At 46.9% G+C, this 12,563-nt stretch overlaps 1 protein-coding gene across 1 annotated transcript in view; it reads right to left on the minus strand.

Moving 5' to 3' along the window:
• LOC145861746 (sprouty-related, EVH1 domain-containing protein 2) overlaps positions 1 to 12,563 on the minus strand; it is a 49,033-nt gene that overhangs the window by 6,908 nt on the left and 29,562 nt on the right. Inside the window, exon 5 of the mRNA XM_082964958.1 lies at positions 4,473 to 4,640. Within this exon, the coding sequence (XP_082821084.1) occupies positions 4,473 to 4,640 (168 nt within the window). The remainder of the gene's footprint in view (positions 1 to 4,472; positions 4,641 to 12,563) is intronic.

The following is a 12,563-nucleotide window of genomic DNA, read 5'->3' on the forward strand; positions in this document are numbered from 1 at the left end:
AGTAGTCTAATGGTTTGGGGGTAGAACCTGTTCAGTAGTCTAATGGTTTGGGGGTAGAACCTGTTCAGTAGTCTAATGGTTTGGGGGTAGAACCTGTTCATCAGTCTAATGGTTTCAGTCTAATGTTTTGGGGGTAGAACCTGTTCAGTAGTCTAATGGTTTGGGGGTAGAACCTATTCAGTAGTCTAATGGTTTGGGGGTAGAACTTGTTCAGTAGTCTAATGGTTTGGGGGTAGAACCTGTTCATCAGTCTAATGGTTTGGGGGTAGAACCTGTTCATCAGTCTAATGGTTTCAGTCTAATGGTTTGGGGGTGAACCTGTTAATCAGTCTAATGTTTTGGGGGTAGAAGCTGTTCAGTAGTCTAATGGTTTGGGGGTAGAACCTGTTCAGTAGTCTAATGGTTTGGGGGTAGAACCTGTTCAGTAGTCTAATGGTTTGGGGGTAGAACCTGTTCAGTAGTCTAATGGTTTGGGGGTAGAACCTGTTCAGTAGTCTAATGGTTTGGGGGTAGAACCTGTTCAGTAGTCTAATGGTTTGGGGGTAGAACCTGTTCAGTAGTCTAATGGTTTGGGGGTAGAACCTGTTCAGTAGTCTAATGGTTTGGGGGTAGAACCTGTTCAGTAGTCTAATGGTTTGGGGGTAGAACCTGTTCAGTAGTCTAATGGCTTGGGGGTAGAACCTGTTCAGTAGTCTAATGGTTTGGGGGTAGAAGCTGTTCAGTAGTCTAATGGTTTGGGGGTAGAACCTGTTCAGTAGTCTAATGGTTTGGGGGTAGAACCTGTTCAGTCGTCTAATGGTTTGGGGGTAGAACCTGTTCATCAGTCTAATGGTTTGGGGGTAGAACCTGATCAGTAGTCTAATGGTTTGGGGGTAGAAGCTGTTCAGTAGTCTAATGGTTTGGGGGTAGAACCTGTTCAGTAGTCTAATGGTTTGGGGGTAGAACCTGTTCAGTAGTCTAATGGTTTGGGGGTAGAACCTGTTCAGTAGTCTAATGGTTTGGGGGTAGAACCTGTTCAGTAGTCTAATGGTTTGGGGTAGAACCTGTTCATCAGTCTAATGGTTTCAGTCTAATGTTTTGGGGGTAGAACCTGTTCAGTAGTCTAATGGTTTGGGGGTAGAACCTATTCAGTAGTCTAATGGTTTGGGGGTAGAACTTGTTCAGTAGTCTAATGGTTTGGGGGTAGAACCTGTTCATCAGTCTAATGGTTTGGGGGTAGAACCTGTTCATCAGTCTAATGGTTTCAGTCTAATGGTTTGGGGGTGAACCTGTTAATCAGTCTAATGTTTTGGGGGTAGAAGCTGTTCAGTAGTCTAATGGTTTGGGGGTAGAACCTGTTCAGTAGTCTAATGGTTTGGGGGTAGAACCTGTTCAGTAGTCTAATGGTTTGGGGGTAGAACCTGTTCAGTAGTCTAATGGTTTGGGGGTAGAACCTGTTCAGTAGTCTAATGGTTTGGGGGGTAGAACCTGTTCATCAGTCTAATGGTTTGGGGGTAGAACCTGTTCAGTAGTCTAATGGTTTGGGGGTAGAAGCTGTTCAGTAGTCTAATGGTTTGGGGGTAGAACCTGTTCAGTAGTCTAATGGTTTGGGGGTAGAACCTGTTCAGTAGTCTAATGGTTTGGGGGTAGAACCTGTTCAGTAGTCTAATGGCTTGGGGGTAGAACCTGTTCAGTAGTCTAATGGTTTGGGGGTAGAAGCTGTTCAGTAGTCTAATGGTTTGGGGGTAGAACCTGTTCAGTAGTCTAATGGTTTGGGGGTAGAACCTGTTCAGTAGTCTAATGGTTTGGGGGTAGAACCTGTTCATCAGTCTAATGGTTTCAGTCTAATGTTTTTGGGGTATAACCTGTTCAGTAGTCTAATGGTTTGGGGGTAGAACCTGTTCAGTAGTCTAATGGTTTGGGGGTAGAACCTGTTCATCAGTCTAATGGTTTGGGGGTAGAACCTGTTCATCAGTCTAATGGTTTCAGTCTAATGGTTTGGGGGTGTACCTGTTAATCAGTCTAATGTTTTGGGAGTTGAAGCTGTTCAGTAGTCTAATGGTTTGGGGGTAGAACCTGTTCAGTAGTCTAATGGTTTGGGGGTAGAACCTGTTCAGTAGTCTAATGGTTTGGGGGTAGAACCTGTTCAGCAGTCTAATGGCTTGGGGGTAGAAGCTGTTCAGTAGTCGAATGGTTTGGGGGTAGAACCTGTTCAGCAGTCTAATGGTTTGGGGGTAGAAGCTGTTCAGTAGTCGAATGGTTTGGGGTAGAACCTGTTCAGTAGTCTAATGGTTTGGGGGTAGAAGCTGTTCATCAGTCTAATGGTTTCAGTCTAATGGTTTGGGGGTTGTAACGGCTGTCTTCATGAAGAGAGGACCAAGGCGCAGCGGGTTGCGTGCTCAACATTATAATTTATTAAATGTGAACACCAAAAATCAATAAACAAAGCCACGACAACAGGAAACAGTTTTGCAGGCTACACCAACGCAATGCAAAAACAACTACCCACAATTAACAAACAAAACACATCCCTAATTATAGGACTCTCAATCAAAACCAACTACAAACACCTGCCTCCAATTGAGAGTCCAACACCCAATACCTAACATAGAAAATACTGAACTAGAAAGAACATAGAAATACAAAAACATAGAACATAACCCAAAACCAGGAAATAATAAATCAAACACCCTACTAAACAAACCACCACCCCGAACCACATAAAACAAATACCCCCTGCCACGTCCTGACAGAAACTACAATCACAAATAACCCCTATACTGGTCAGGACGTGACAGGGGTAGAACCTGTTCAGTAGTCTAATGGCTTGGGGGTAGAAGCTGTTCAGTAGTCTAATGGTTTGGGGGTAGAACCTGTTCAGTAGTCTAATGGTTTGGGGGTAGAAGCTGTTCAGTAGTCTAATGGCTTGGGGGTAGAACCTGTTCAGTAGTCTAATGGCTTGGGGGTAGAAGCTGTTCAGTAGTCTAATGGTTTGGGGGTAGAAGCTGTTCAGTAGTCTAATGGTTTGGGGGTAGAAGCTGTTCAGTAGTCTAATGGTTTGGGGGTAGAAGCTGTTCAGTAGTCTAATGGTTTGGCGGTAGAACCTGTTCATCAGTCTAATGGTTTGGGGGTAGAACCTAGTCAGTAGTCTAATGGTTTGGGGGTAGAACCTAGTCAGTAGTCTAATGGTTTGGGGGTAGAACCTGTTCATCAGTCTAATGGTTTGGGGATAGAACCTAGTCAGTAGTCTAATGGTTTGGGGGTAGAAGCTGTTCAGGTACCTTTTAGTCCCAGACTTGGTGCTCCGGTACCGTTTGCCGTGCAGTAGCAGAGAGAACAGTCTATGACTGGGGTGGCTGGAGTCTTGACAATTTTTTAGGGCCTTCCTCTGACACCACCTGGTATAGAGGTCCTGGATGGTAGGAGGCTTGGTCCCAGTGATGTACTGGGCCGTACGCACTACCCTCTGTAGCGCCTTGCGGTCGGAGGCCGAGCAGTTGCCATACCAGGCTCCCGATGGTGCAGCTGTAGAACCTTTTGAGGATCTGAGGACCCATACCAAATCTTTTCAGTCTCCTGAGGGGGAATAGGTTTTGTCGTGCCCTCTTCACGACTGTCTTGGTGTGTTTGGACCATGTTAGTTTGTTGGTGATGTGGACACCAAGGATCTTGAAGCTCTCAACCTGCTCCACTACAGCCACGTCGATGTGAATAGGGGCGTGCTCAGCCCGCCTTTTCCTGTATTCCACGATCAGCTCCTTCGTCTTGTTCACGTTGAGGGAGAGGTTGTTGTCCTGGCACCACACTGCCAAGTCTCTGACCTCCTCCCTATAGGCTGTGTCATTGTTGTTGGTGATCAGGCCTACCACTGTTGTGTCGTCTGCAAACTTAATGATGGTGTTGGAGTCGTGCCTGGCCATGCAGTCGTGGGTGAACAGGGAGTACAGGAGAGAACTGAGCACGCACCCCTGGGGGGCTCCAGTGTTTAGGATCAGAGTGGCAGATGTGTTGTTACCTACCCTTACCACCTGGGGGTGGCTCATCAGGAAGTCCAGGATCCAGTTGCAGAGGGAGGTGTTCAGTCCCAGGATCCTTAGCTTATTGATGAGCTTTGTGGGCACTGTGGTGTTGAGCTGTAGTCAATGAACAGCATTTTCACATAGGTGTTTCTTTTGTCCAGGTGGGAAAGGGCAGTGTGGAGCGCAACTGAGATTGCATCATCTGTGGATCGGTTGGGGTGGTATGCGAATTGGAGTGGCTCTAGGGTTTCTGGGATAATGATGTTGATGTGAGTCATGACCAGCTTTTCAAAGCACTTCATGGCTACAGATGTGTTCTACAGGTCGGTAGTCATTTAAACATGTTACCATGGCGTTCTTGGGCACAGGGACTATGGTGGTCTGCTTGAAACATGTTGGTATTACAGACTGGGTCAGGGAGACACATCCAGTGTCAACATCATCCCATCCCTTACTCTCCTCCCATTGGCTTACCAGATCTAGGAAGTAGTGGTCTGACAACCTATAGGGTTCGTGGAGGTCGTTTCCCAGGATGCAGTTGTTGTGTAGGTGGGATGAGTCAGCGAGGGGGGAGGAGTCCAGTGGCTGCAGACAGGGATCCAGTCTCTCGGAGGAGGAGTTAGACGAGCTGTCTGTGGCATTCTGATTGGACAAAAGACAAAACCAGAAGAGTCAGTAAAGCTCTGATTGGACAAGCAGTTGTCGGTGGGCAGGTTTGGTTTGAGCAAATTGTCTATATTGTTGTTTGAGTTGTTTCACTGGCCATCAGTCACCCAAAAATGTCTCTCTCTTTGATTCTGTTTCTCTATGGCCTCTCTTTACACAGATCTACCTCTGCTGTTCCAGGACCGGCTTCAGTGCATTTCTCTCTCCAAATCTCCCCTCTCTGCTCCCCCCCACTGTCTCTGCTTCCCCCCCACTCTACCCTCTCTTCCCCCCCTCTGCTTCCCCCCACTCTACCCTCTCTTCCCCCCCTGCTTCCCCCCCACTCTACCCTCTCTGCCCCCCCCCACCCTCTCTGCTTCCCCCCCACTCTACCCTCTCTCCCCCCCCCCTCTGCTTCCCCCCACTCTACCCTTTCTGCTTCCCCCCCAACCTCTCTGCTCCCCCCCACTCTACCCTCTCTGCCAACCCCCTCTGCTTCCCCCCCAACCTCTCTGCTCCCCCCCACTCTACCCTCTCTGCCAACCCCCTCTGCTTCCCCCCCAACCTCTCTGCTCCCCCCCACTCTACCCTCTCTGCCAACCCCCTCTGCTTCCCCCCCACCCTCTCTGCTCCCCCCCACTCTACACTCTCTGCTTCCCGGGTCATTCTACAAAAATTGAGGCTTTCCTGTCCCGGCCTTATTCACCAGGAAAACCCTTAAAAGTGTGAGATAATGACACAAAACATTTTTGGGGTTTTAATTTAAGTGTTTTACTATTAATAAAACATATGTAAGACAGTTATATTGCAAAAATCTTTGTATATATTGTAGAGCATGGTCAGTACCATGAAATTGGCTTGTCCCTTGGGTCAGGAGTCATGGTTTAGTGATATATTTTGAGTTTAAAAATATATTTTTCTCCCTCTTTAAATGTCATAATACAAAGAAAAGTATTAGAGTTATTTAGTGGACTACTTAAAAAACTAAAATATCAAATAAATATTACAAATCATTTACAATTAATAGCTGTCCCTCAATTTCATGTCACTAGTGTTAAAATTGATAAAAAACACCACTTTGAAAAAATGCAACATCTTTGCCAAATTCTTCCTGGGTCAAAGGTTCATTGGAGACGGGACTGTTTTGAAAAGCACATGGTGAGTGTGCACTCTCTCTTCATCTGTTAACAATTTGATGATTAACTTGGTAATTTCATGCGAGGACTTAAGATGTGTCACTGGTGTTATACAGTTTATAGCAAGTGGAAAGGAAATTGGATATAAATTATTGATAAAATTGCATGATTAAGTGATTTATTTACAATTTAAGAAGTGTGGTTTGAGCTACAGTGGCCGCCATCTTAGATATGCCATCTTGTCTGCAGATTTGCCACTGGTGTTACTGTTCTTGCTGGTAGCACCAGTGACATGGCGATAACGCCAATGACAATCAACACCACAAACTTTTTTCTCAACGTAATGTTTTATATAACCGTCAACAATTATATTTAAAAAAAGACTTAATAGTATTTTATTACTGTTTCAATATTGTAATCACATAATATGGCTTTCCTTTTGATTAGATATGGTGAAATGAGGTGCAGCTGAAAAGCGTTAGACTCTACAGACAGCGCAGGCATGCTGACCCACACCACAGAGCAGCCCACCTTAAAGAAAAACACCATACTTACTGAAAGGATTTAGAGAGTCAGAAAAGGAGAGTGCAGGATCTCACAGAAAGAGAAGAAAGACAGGAGTGGAAGGAAATGGCAGATCAGACAGGCAAAACACAGAGATTGAGAGCAGGTTGTTGAGCAGTGTTGATCCCCATCCACTCCAGACAGTGAACCCAGTACTGCAATTAAGACAATGTGTCTGTAGGAAGACTAAGTAACTCTGGAGATACAGAGTACATATAAGGGATAATTCACCCAAATTACAAAATGACTTATTGGTTTCTTTACCATGTATGCAGTCTATGGACAAGGTATGACAGCGAGCCATGCTTTGGTTTACCTGGCCATTGTTTCAGCTGCTAATTATTTTGCATTTGTGGCACAAAACCAAAGCATTGATTGCTGTCATACCTTGTCCATAGACCACTTACACGGTAAGGAAACCAATATGTCATTTCGTAATTCAGATGAACTATCCTTTTTAAAGTAGGCCGAGACAATGTTTGGCACATGGCACGAGAATTGATATATACTGATATATATATATATATATATATATATATATATATACGTAGTTTTGTGGCGTGACAGAGTAGGATTTCATGTTTGTATTATGTTGCATCTTACACTGGAAATCAAATACAATTCTATATTACATCTTTACAGACACAAATCTGTTGTGTTATGAAAGACACATTTTAGTCTTAATCTTTGACCAATAATCCTCCTTTTAATGTTCATATTAAATCAACCCATTTTATGAAATCTGAAATTATTTGTAATTAAAAATATTACTAATAAATTGATAAAATTTGTTTGAAATAATCTTATGTTTGTCATTGGTTTCACATTGTGTCACTGGTGTTACATTACATCACTGGTGTTACTGTATGGGATATTGGTGTTCTGGCATCAGAGTTGCCCAATTTAATTGAATAGGATATTTGTATTTGTTGCTACATTCATTAGAAAACATTTTAAGGATATGATCATTACTTTTTGATGATTCAACCTCAATTATTTATAATGTTACAAACAACAAAACAATAGTATAAATGTGAAAATGTTAGACAATAGAACTGTACCTGTTTAAAGTGAATTATTACTATTCCAAACACGTTCTTAGTTTTATCATTAACCTGTTCTGTCTTTGATTATATAAAGACTGAAATGACATTCTAGAAAGCCTGAATTATTATCTAAAATATAGGTAACACCAGCGACCAAAAGGCAGCACCAGCATTTCTTTATGTAATGTAGTAAAAATATAAAAATGTGTTAAGCTGTCATTTATGTTGATTTAGAATGTTAAGGGGTTAACTATTATCTGACTATAAGTTTTGACTTAAATGTTTTTTTGCAATTTGTATAAGTTGTCTGTTCAAAAAGCCACAATTTTCATAGAATGACCCTCCCCAACTCTGCTTCCCTCCCCTCTCTGTTTCCCTCCCCAACTCTGCTTCCCTCCCCTCTCTGTTTCCCTCCCCTCTAGCCTGTCTGTTTCCCTCCCCTCTCTGTTTCCCTCCCCTCTCTGTTTCCCTCCCCTCTACCCTCTCTGTTTCCCTCCCCTCTAGCCTCTGTTTCCCTCCCCTCTCTGTTTCCCTCCCCTCTACCCTCTCTGCTTCCCTCCCCCCTCCCCTCTCTGTTTCCCTCCCCTCTACCCTCTCTGTTTCCCTCCCCTCTACCCTCTCTGTTTCCCCTCCCCTCTACCCTCTCTGTTTCCCTCCCCTCTACCCTCTCTGTTTCCCTCCCCTCTCTGTTTCCCTCCCCTCTACCCTCTCTGCTTCCCTCCCCTCTAGCCTCTCTGTTTCCCTCCCCTCTACCCTCTCTGTTTCCCTCCCCTCTACCCTCTCTGCTTCCCTCCCCCCTCCCCTCTCTGCTTCCCTCCCCCCTCCCCTCTCTGTTTCCCTCCCCTCTAGCCTCTCTGTTTCCCTCCCCTCTACCCTCTCTGTTTCCCTCCCCTCTACCCTCTCTGCTTCCCTCCCCTCTACCCTCTCTGCTTCCCTCCCCTCTACCCTCTCTGCTTCCCTCCCCTCTACCCTCTCTGCTTCCCTCCCCTCTACCCTCTCTGTTTCCCTCCCCTCTACCCTCTCTGCTTCCCTCCCCTCTAGCCTCTCTGTTTCCCTCCCCTCTACCCTCTCTGTTTCCCTCCCCTCTACCCTCTCTGCTTCCCTCCCCCCTACCCTCTGTTTCCCTCCCCCCTACCCTCTCTGTTTCCCTCCCCTCTACCCTCTCTGTTTCCCTCCCCTCTACCCTCTCTGTTTCCCTCCCCTCTACCCTCTCTGTTTCCCTCCCCTCTACCCTCTCTGCTTCCCTCCCCTCTACCCTCTCTGCTTCCCTCCCCTCTCTGCTTCCCTCCCCTCTACCCTCTCTGCTTCCCTCCCCTCTACCCTCTCTGCTTCCCTCCCCTCTACCCTCTCTGTTTCCCTCCCCTCTACCCTCTCTGCTTCCCTCCCCTCTACCCTCTGTTTCCCTCCCCTCTCTGTTTCCCTCCCCTCTACCCTCTCTGTTTCCCTCCCCTCTACCCTCTCTGCTTCCCTCCCCTCTCTGCTTCCCTCCCCTCTACCCTCTCTGCTTCCCTCCCCTCTACCCTCTCTGCTTCCCTCCCACCTACCCTCTCTGCTTCCCTCCCACCTACCCTCTCTGCTTCCCTCCCACCTACCCTCTCTCTCTCCAGGTCTACTTCCAGTCTGTATGAGTAGCATTATCCTGGCCCCTTTCCTCTCAGGCTTTGGTCTAAGTCAAATCTTGGCCAGACACGAAACACACCAGGCCGGCGGCTAGCCGACCAGCAGCCAGCTGACTCTACACATCGTGTGTGTCTGTGTGACTCCACATTGCTGAGCGCCCAGACAGATATTTTGGACAGGCAGGCAGGGGGACAGCCTCTGGGGGCATTGCAGGCAGCAGAGTACTAGCTGACAGGCTGGACATGATTTTTGCTCTCTGTGTTCCAAATGGGCCCCCCTGCCCTACTTGCCGGCCCCCTATATAGTGCACTACTTTAGACCAGGACCCTATTCCCTATATAGTGCACTACTTTAGACGAGGACCCTATTCCCTATATAGTGCACTACTTTAGACGAGGACCCTATTCCCTATATAGTGCACTACTTTTAACCAGGACCCCTAGGAAATAGGCTGTTATTTAGGACGCAGAGGCACTCCCTCTGACCTATCTTTTTGTCTGTCTGTCGCTGCACACACACCGGCAGGCCAGGGGGAAGTGTGTGTGAGAGCCACTTTATTTAGCTTTTTCAACCGGTTTCTCCCCCCCCCCCCCATTGGTTTGCTTTATGGGGGCCAGTGTTAGACTAAACTTAACCCCCCCCCCCCCCCCCCCCCCCCCCCCCCCCCCCCCCCCCCCCCCCCCCCCCCCCCCCTCCCTCCCTCCCTCCCTCCCTCCCTCCCTCCCTCCCTGGCCAGCGTTGATCTACCCACAGAGTGGACTGTAATGTTGGTTGGTTGTTACAAAGCCCTTCAGAATGGCTGGCCAAAAATAACAACACCTCCCAACCCAAACCCCCTGTACCCCCCCCTCCTCCCCTCTCTCTCTGGGGCTGCAAGCGGGTGGATCTGAGGGTACTCCTGTCTGTCAATCAGTTCTGGCTACCCCTGCCACCAGCTCTGGGTCATATTCATTAGTGCACATCGTAGGAAAACATTTTTGCAACAGAAAACAAAAAACAAGCGTTTCTTATTGGCCAAGTTGAGGTAGTCCCTCCCCATTTCGGTGTGTTTTCTTCCATTTGGTGTGTAGTGAATACAACCCTGGTCTCATTACTGCTGTCATTCACACTACACAGACCACCTCTCCTCTGTTTCTACTGCAGCCCACGACACACAGAGACACACACAGAGACACACACAGACCACCTCTCCTCTGTTTCTACTGCAGCCCACGACACACAGAGACACACACAGAGACACACACAGACCACCTCTCCTCTGTTTCTACTGCAGCCCACGACACACAGAGACACACACAGACCACCTCTCCTCTGTTTCTACTGCAGCCCACGACACACAGAGACACACACAGAGACACACACAGACCACCTCTCCTCTGTTTCTACTGCAGCCCACGACACACAGAGACACACACAGAGACACACACAGACCACCTCTCCTCTGTTTCTACTGCAGCCCACGACACACAGAGACACACACAGACCACCTCTCCTCTGTTTCTACTGCAGCCCACGACACACAGAGACACACACAGAGACACACACAGACCACCTCTCCTCTGTTTCTACTGCAGCCCACGACACACAGGGGAGACAGAGAGACACACAGAGAGAGAGAGGATGTTGTGGAGAGAAGAGGGGGAAGGGGAGGTGAAAGAGGAAGACAGCAGCTAAATGTCTCAAAACTAGAAGAATGGCAGCAAAATACACCTCTCTCTCTCTGTCCTCTGTCTTCTCTCTCTCTCTCTCTCTCTCTCTCTCTCTCAACAAAAATAGTGTCCACTCAGCGAGAGGCAGGGAGTTGGGTTAAGTATAGGCTAGCCCATGAGGAATAATTGAGGAAGAATGTGCTTCCTAGCCCTCCCCCCTTCTCTTTTGTGTGTGTGTGTGTGTGTGTGTGTGTCTACACAGGGTAGTAAATCCAGAGCGGTATTTCCTGTCTGACACGCCACCACCCACCTCGCACCACACCGGGCCACTGCTGCTAACTTTAGGAGAGGTGGTCAACAGGAGCCTCAGCCTGTGCAGAGGTGTGTGTGTGTGAACTCAGACCATTCATCTAGCTCTAACAGACAGTTGAAGTCAAGATGAGCCACTGCTGCTAAATCACAGTGTCACAAAGCTTAGATGCAGCTGCCAACGTTAGTTCGATTGTGGTGGTGGTGAGTGGTGGGGGGAGGTGGTGGTAACAGGAAGTGACCTTTTGACCCTGCCTGCTGCTCCCAGTGTCACGCTACAGGATGGTGTAGGAAACACACACACACACCACAGACCCGTAATAGCGGGGGTAGTGGGTAGCAGTGAGCGGTAGACATGTAACAGGGATGCCTTTATGAGTGACCTATGATAGATAAGGGCTTTGGGCTGGGCTTATGTAATGAAATGATGGTCATCACCATAGCCATATCTCTGACAGTTAAAACATCTAAATGAGTCAGGCTGTCACGCCCTGACCCTTGTAAGAGGTCATTTGCCATTGTAGAGTGGTCAGGGCGTGATAGGTGGTTGTGTTGGGTGGTTTTGGGTTTTCTGTTTATATGTGGGTTTTTTCTAGTATTCTATTTCTATGTTTTGTTTTCCAGGTTTGGCCGGGTATGGTTTCCAATCAGAGGCAGGTGTCTTTCATTGTCTCTGATTGGAAGCCATACTTAGGCAGCCTGTTTTCCTTTGGGGTTTGTGGGTAGTTGTTTTCCGTTGTGTCTACGTACCTGACGGAACTGTTGGCTGTCGTTTTGTTATTTTGTTGAAGTGTTACCATAAATAAAGGAAATATGAGCACTTTACACGCTGCGCCTTTGTCCCCTTTCAACGACCCTTGTGACACAGGTCGTGTTTACGGTGAACACGTCATCTCTGACAGTTAAAACATCTAAATGAGTCAGGTCGTGTTTACGGTGAACACGTCATCTCTGACAGTTAAAACATCTAAATGAGTCAGGTCGTGTTTACGGTGAACACGTCATCTCTGACAGTTAAAACATCTAAATGAGACAGACAGGTCGTGTTTACGGTGAACACGTCATCTCTGACAGTTAAAACATCTAAATGAGACAGGTCGTGTTTACGGTGAACACGTCATCTCTGACAGTTAAAACATCTAAATGAGTCAGGTCGTGTTTACGGTGAACACGTCATCTCTGACAGTTAAAACATCTAAATGAGACAGGTCGTGTTTACGGTGAACACGTCATCTCTGACAGTTAAAACATCTAAATGAGACAGGTCGTGTTTACGGTGAACACGTCATCTCTGACAGTTAAAACATCTAAATGAGTCAGGTCGTGTTTACGGTGAACACGTCATCTCTGACAGTTAAAACATCTAAATGAGACAGACAGGTCGTGTTTACGGTGAACACGTCATCTCTGACAGTTAAAACATCTAAATGAGACAGGTCGTGTTTACGGTGAACACGTCATCTCTGACAGTTAAAACATCTAAATGAGTCAGGTCGTGTTTACGGTGAACACGTCATCTCTGACAGTTAAAACATCTAAATGAGACAGACAGGTCGTGTTTACGGTGAACACGTCATCTCTGACAGTTAAAACATC

Source organism: Salmo salar, chromosome 18 (genome assembly GCF_965601325.2).
Source record: "Salmo salar chromosome 18, fSalSal1, whole genome shotgun sequence".
In the NCBI taxonomy this organism is placed as follows: Eukaryota; Metazoa; Chordata; class Actinopteri; order Salmoniformes; family Salmonidae; genus Salmo; species Salmo salar.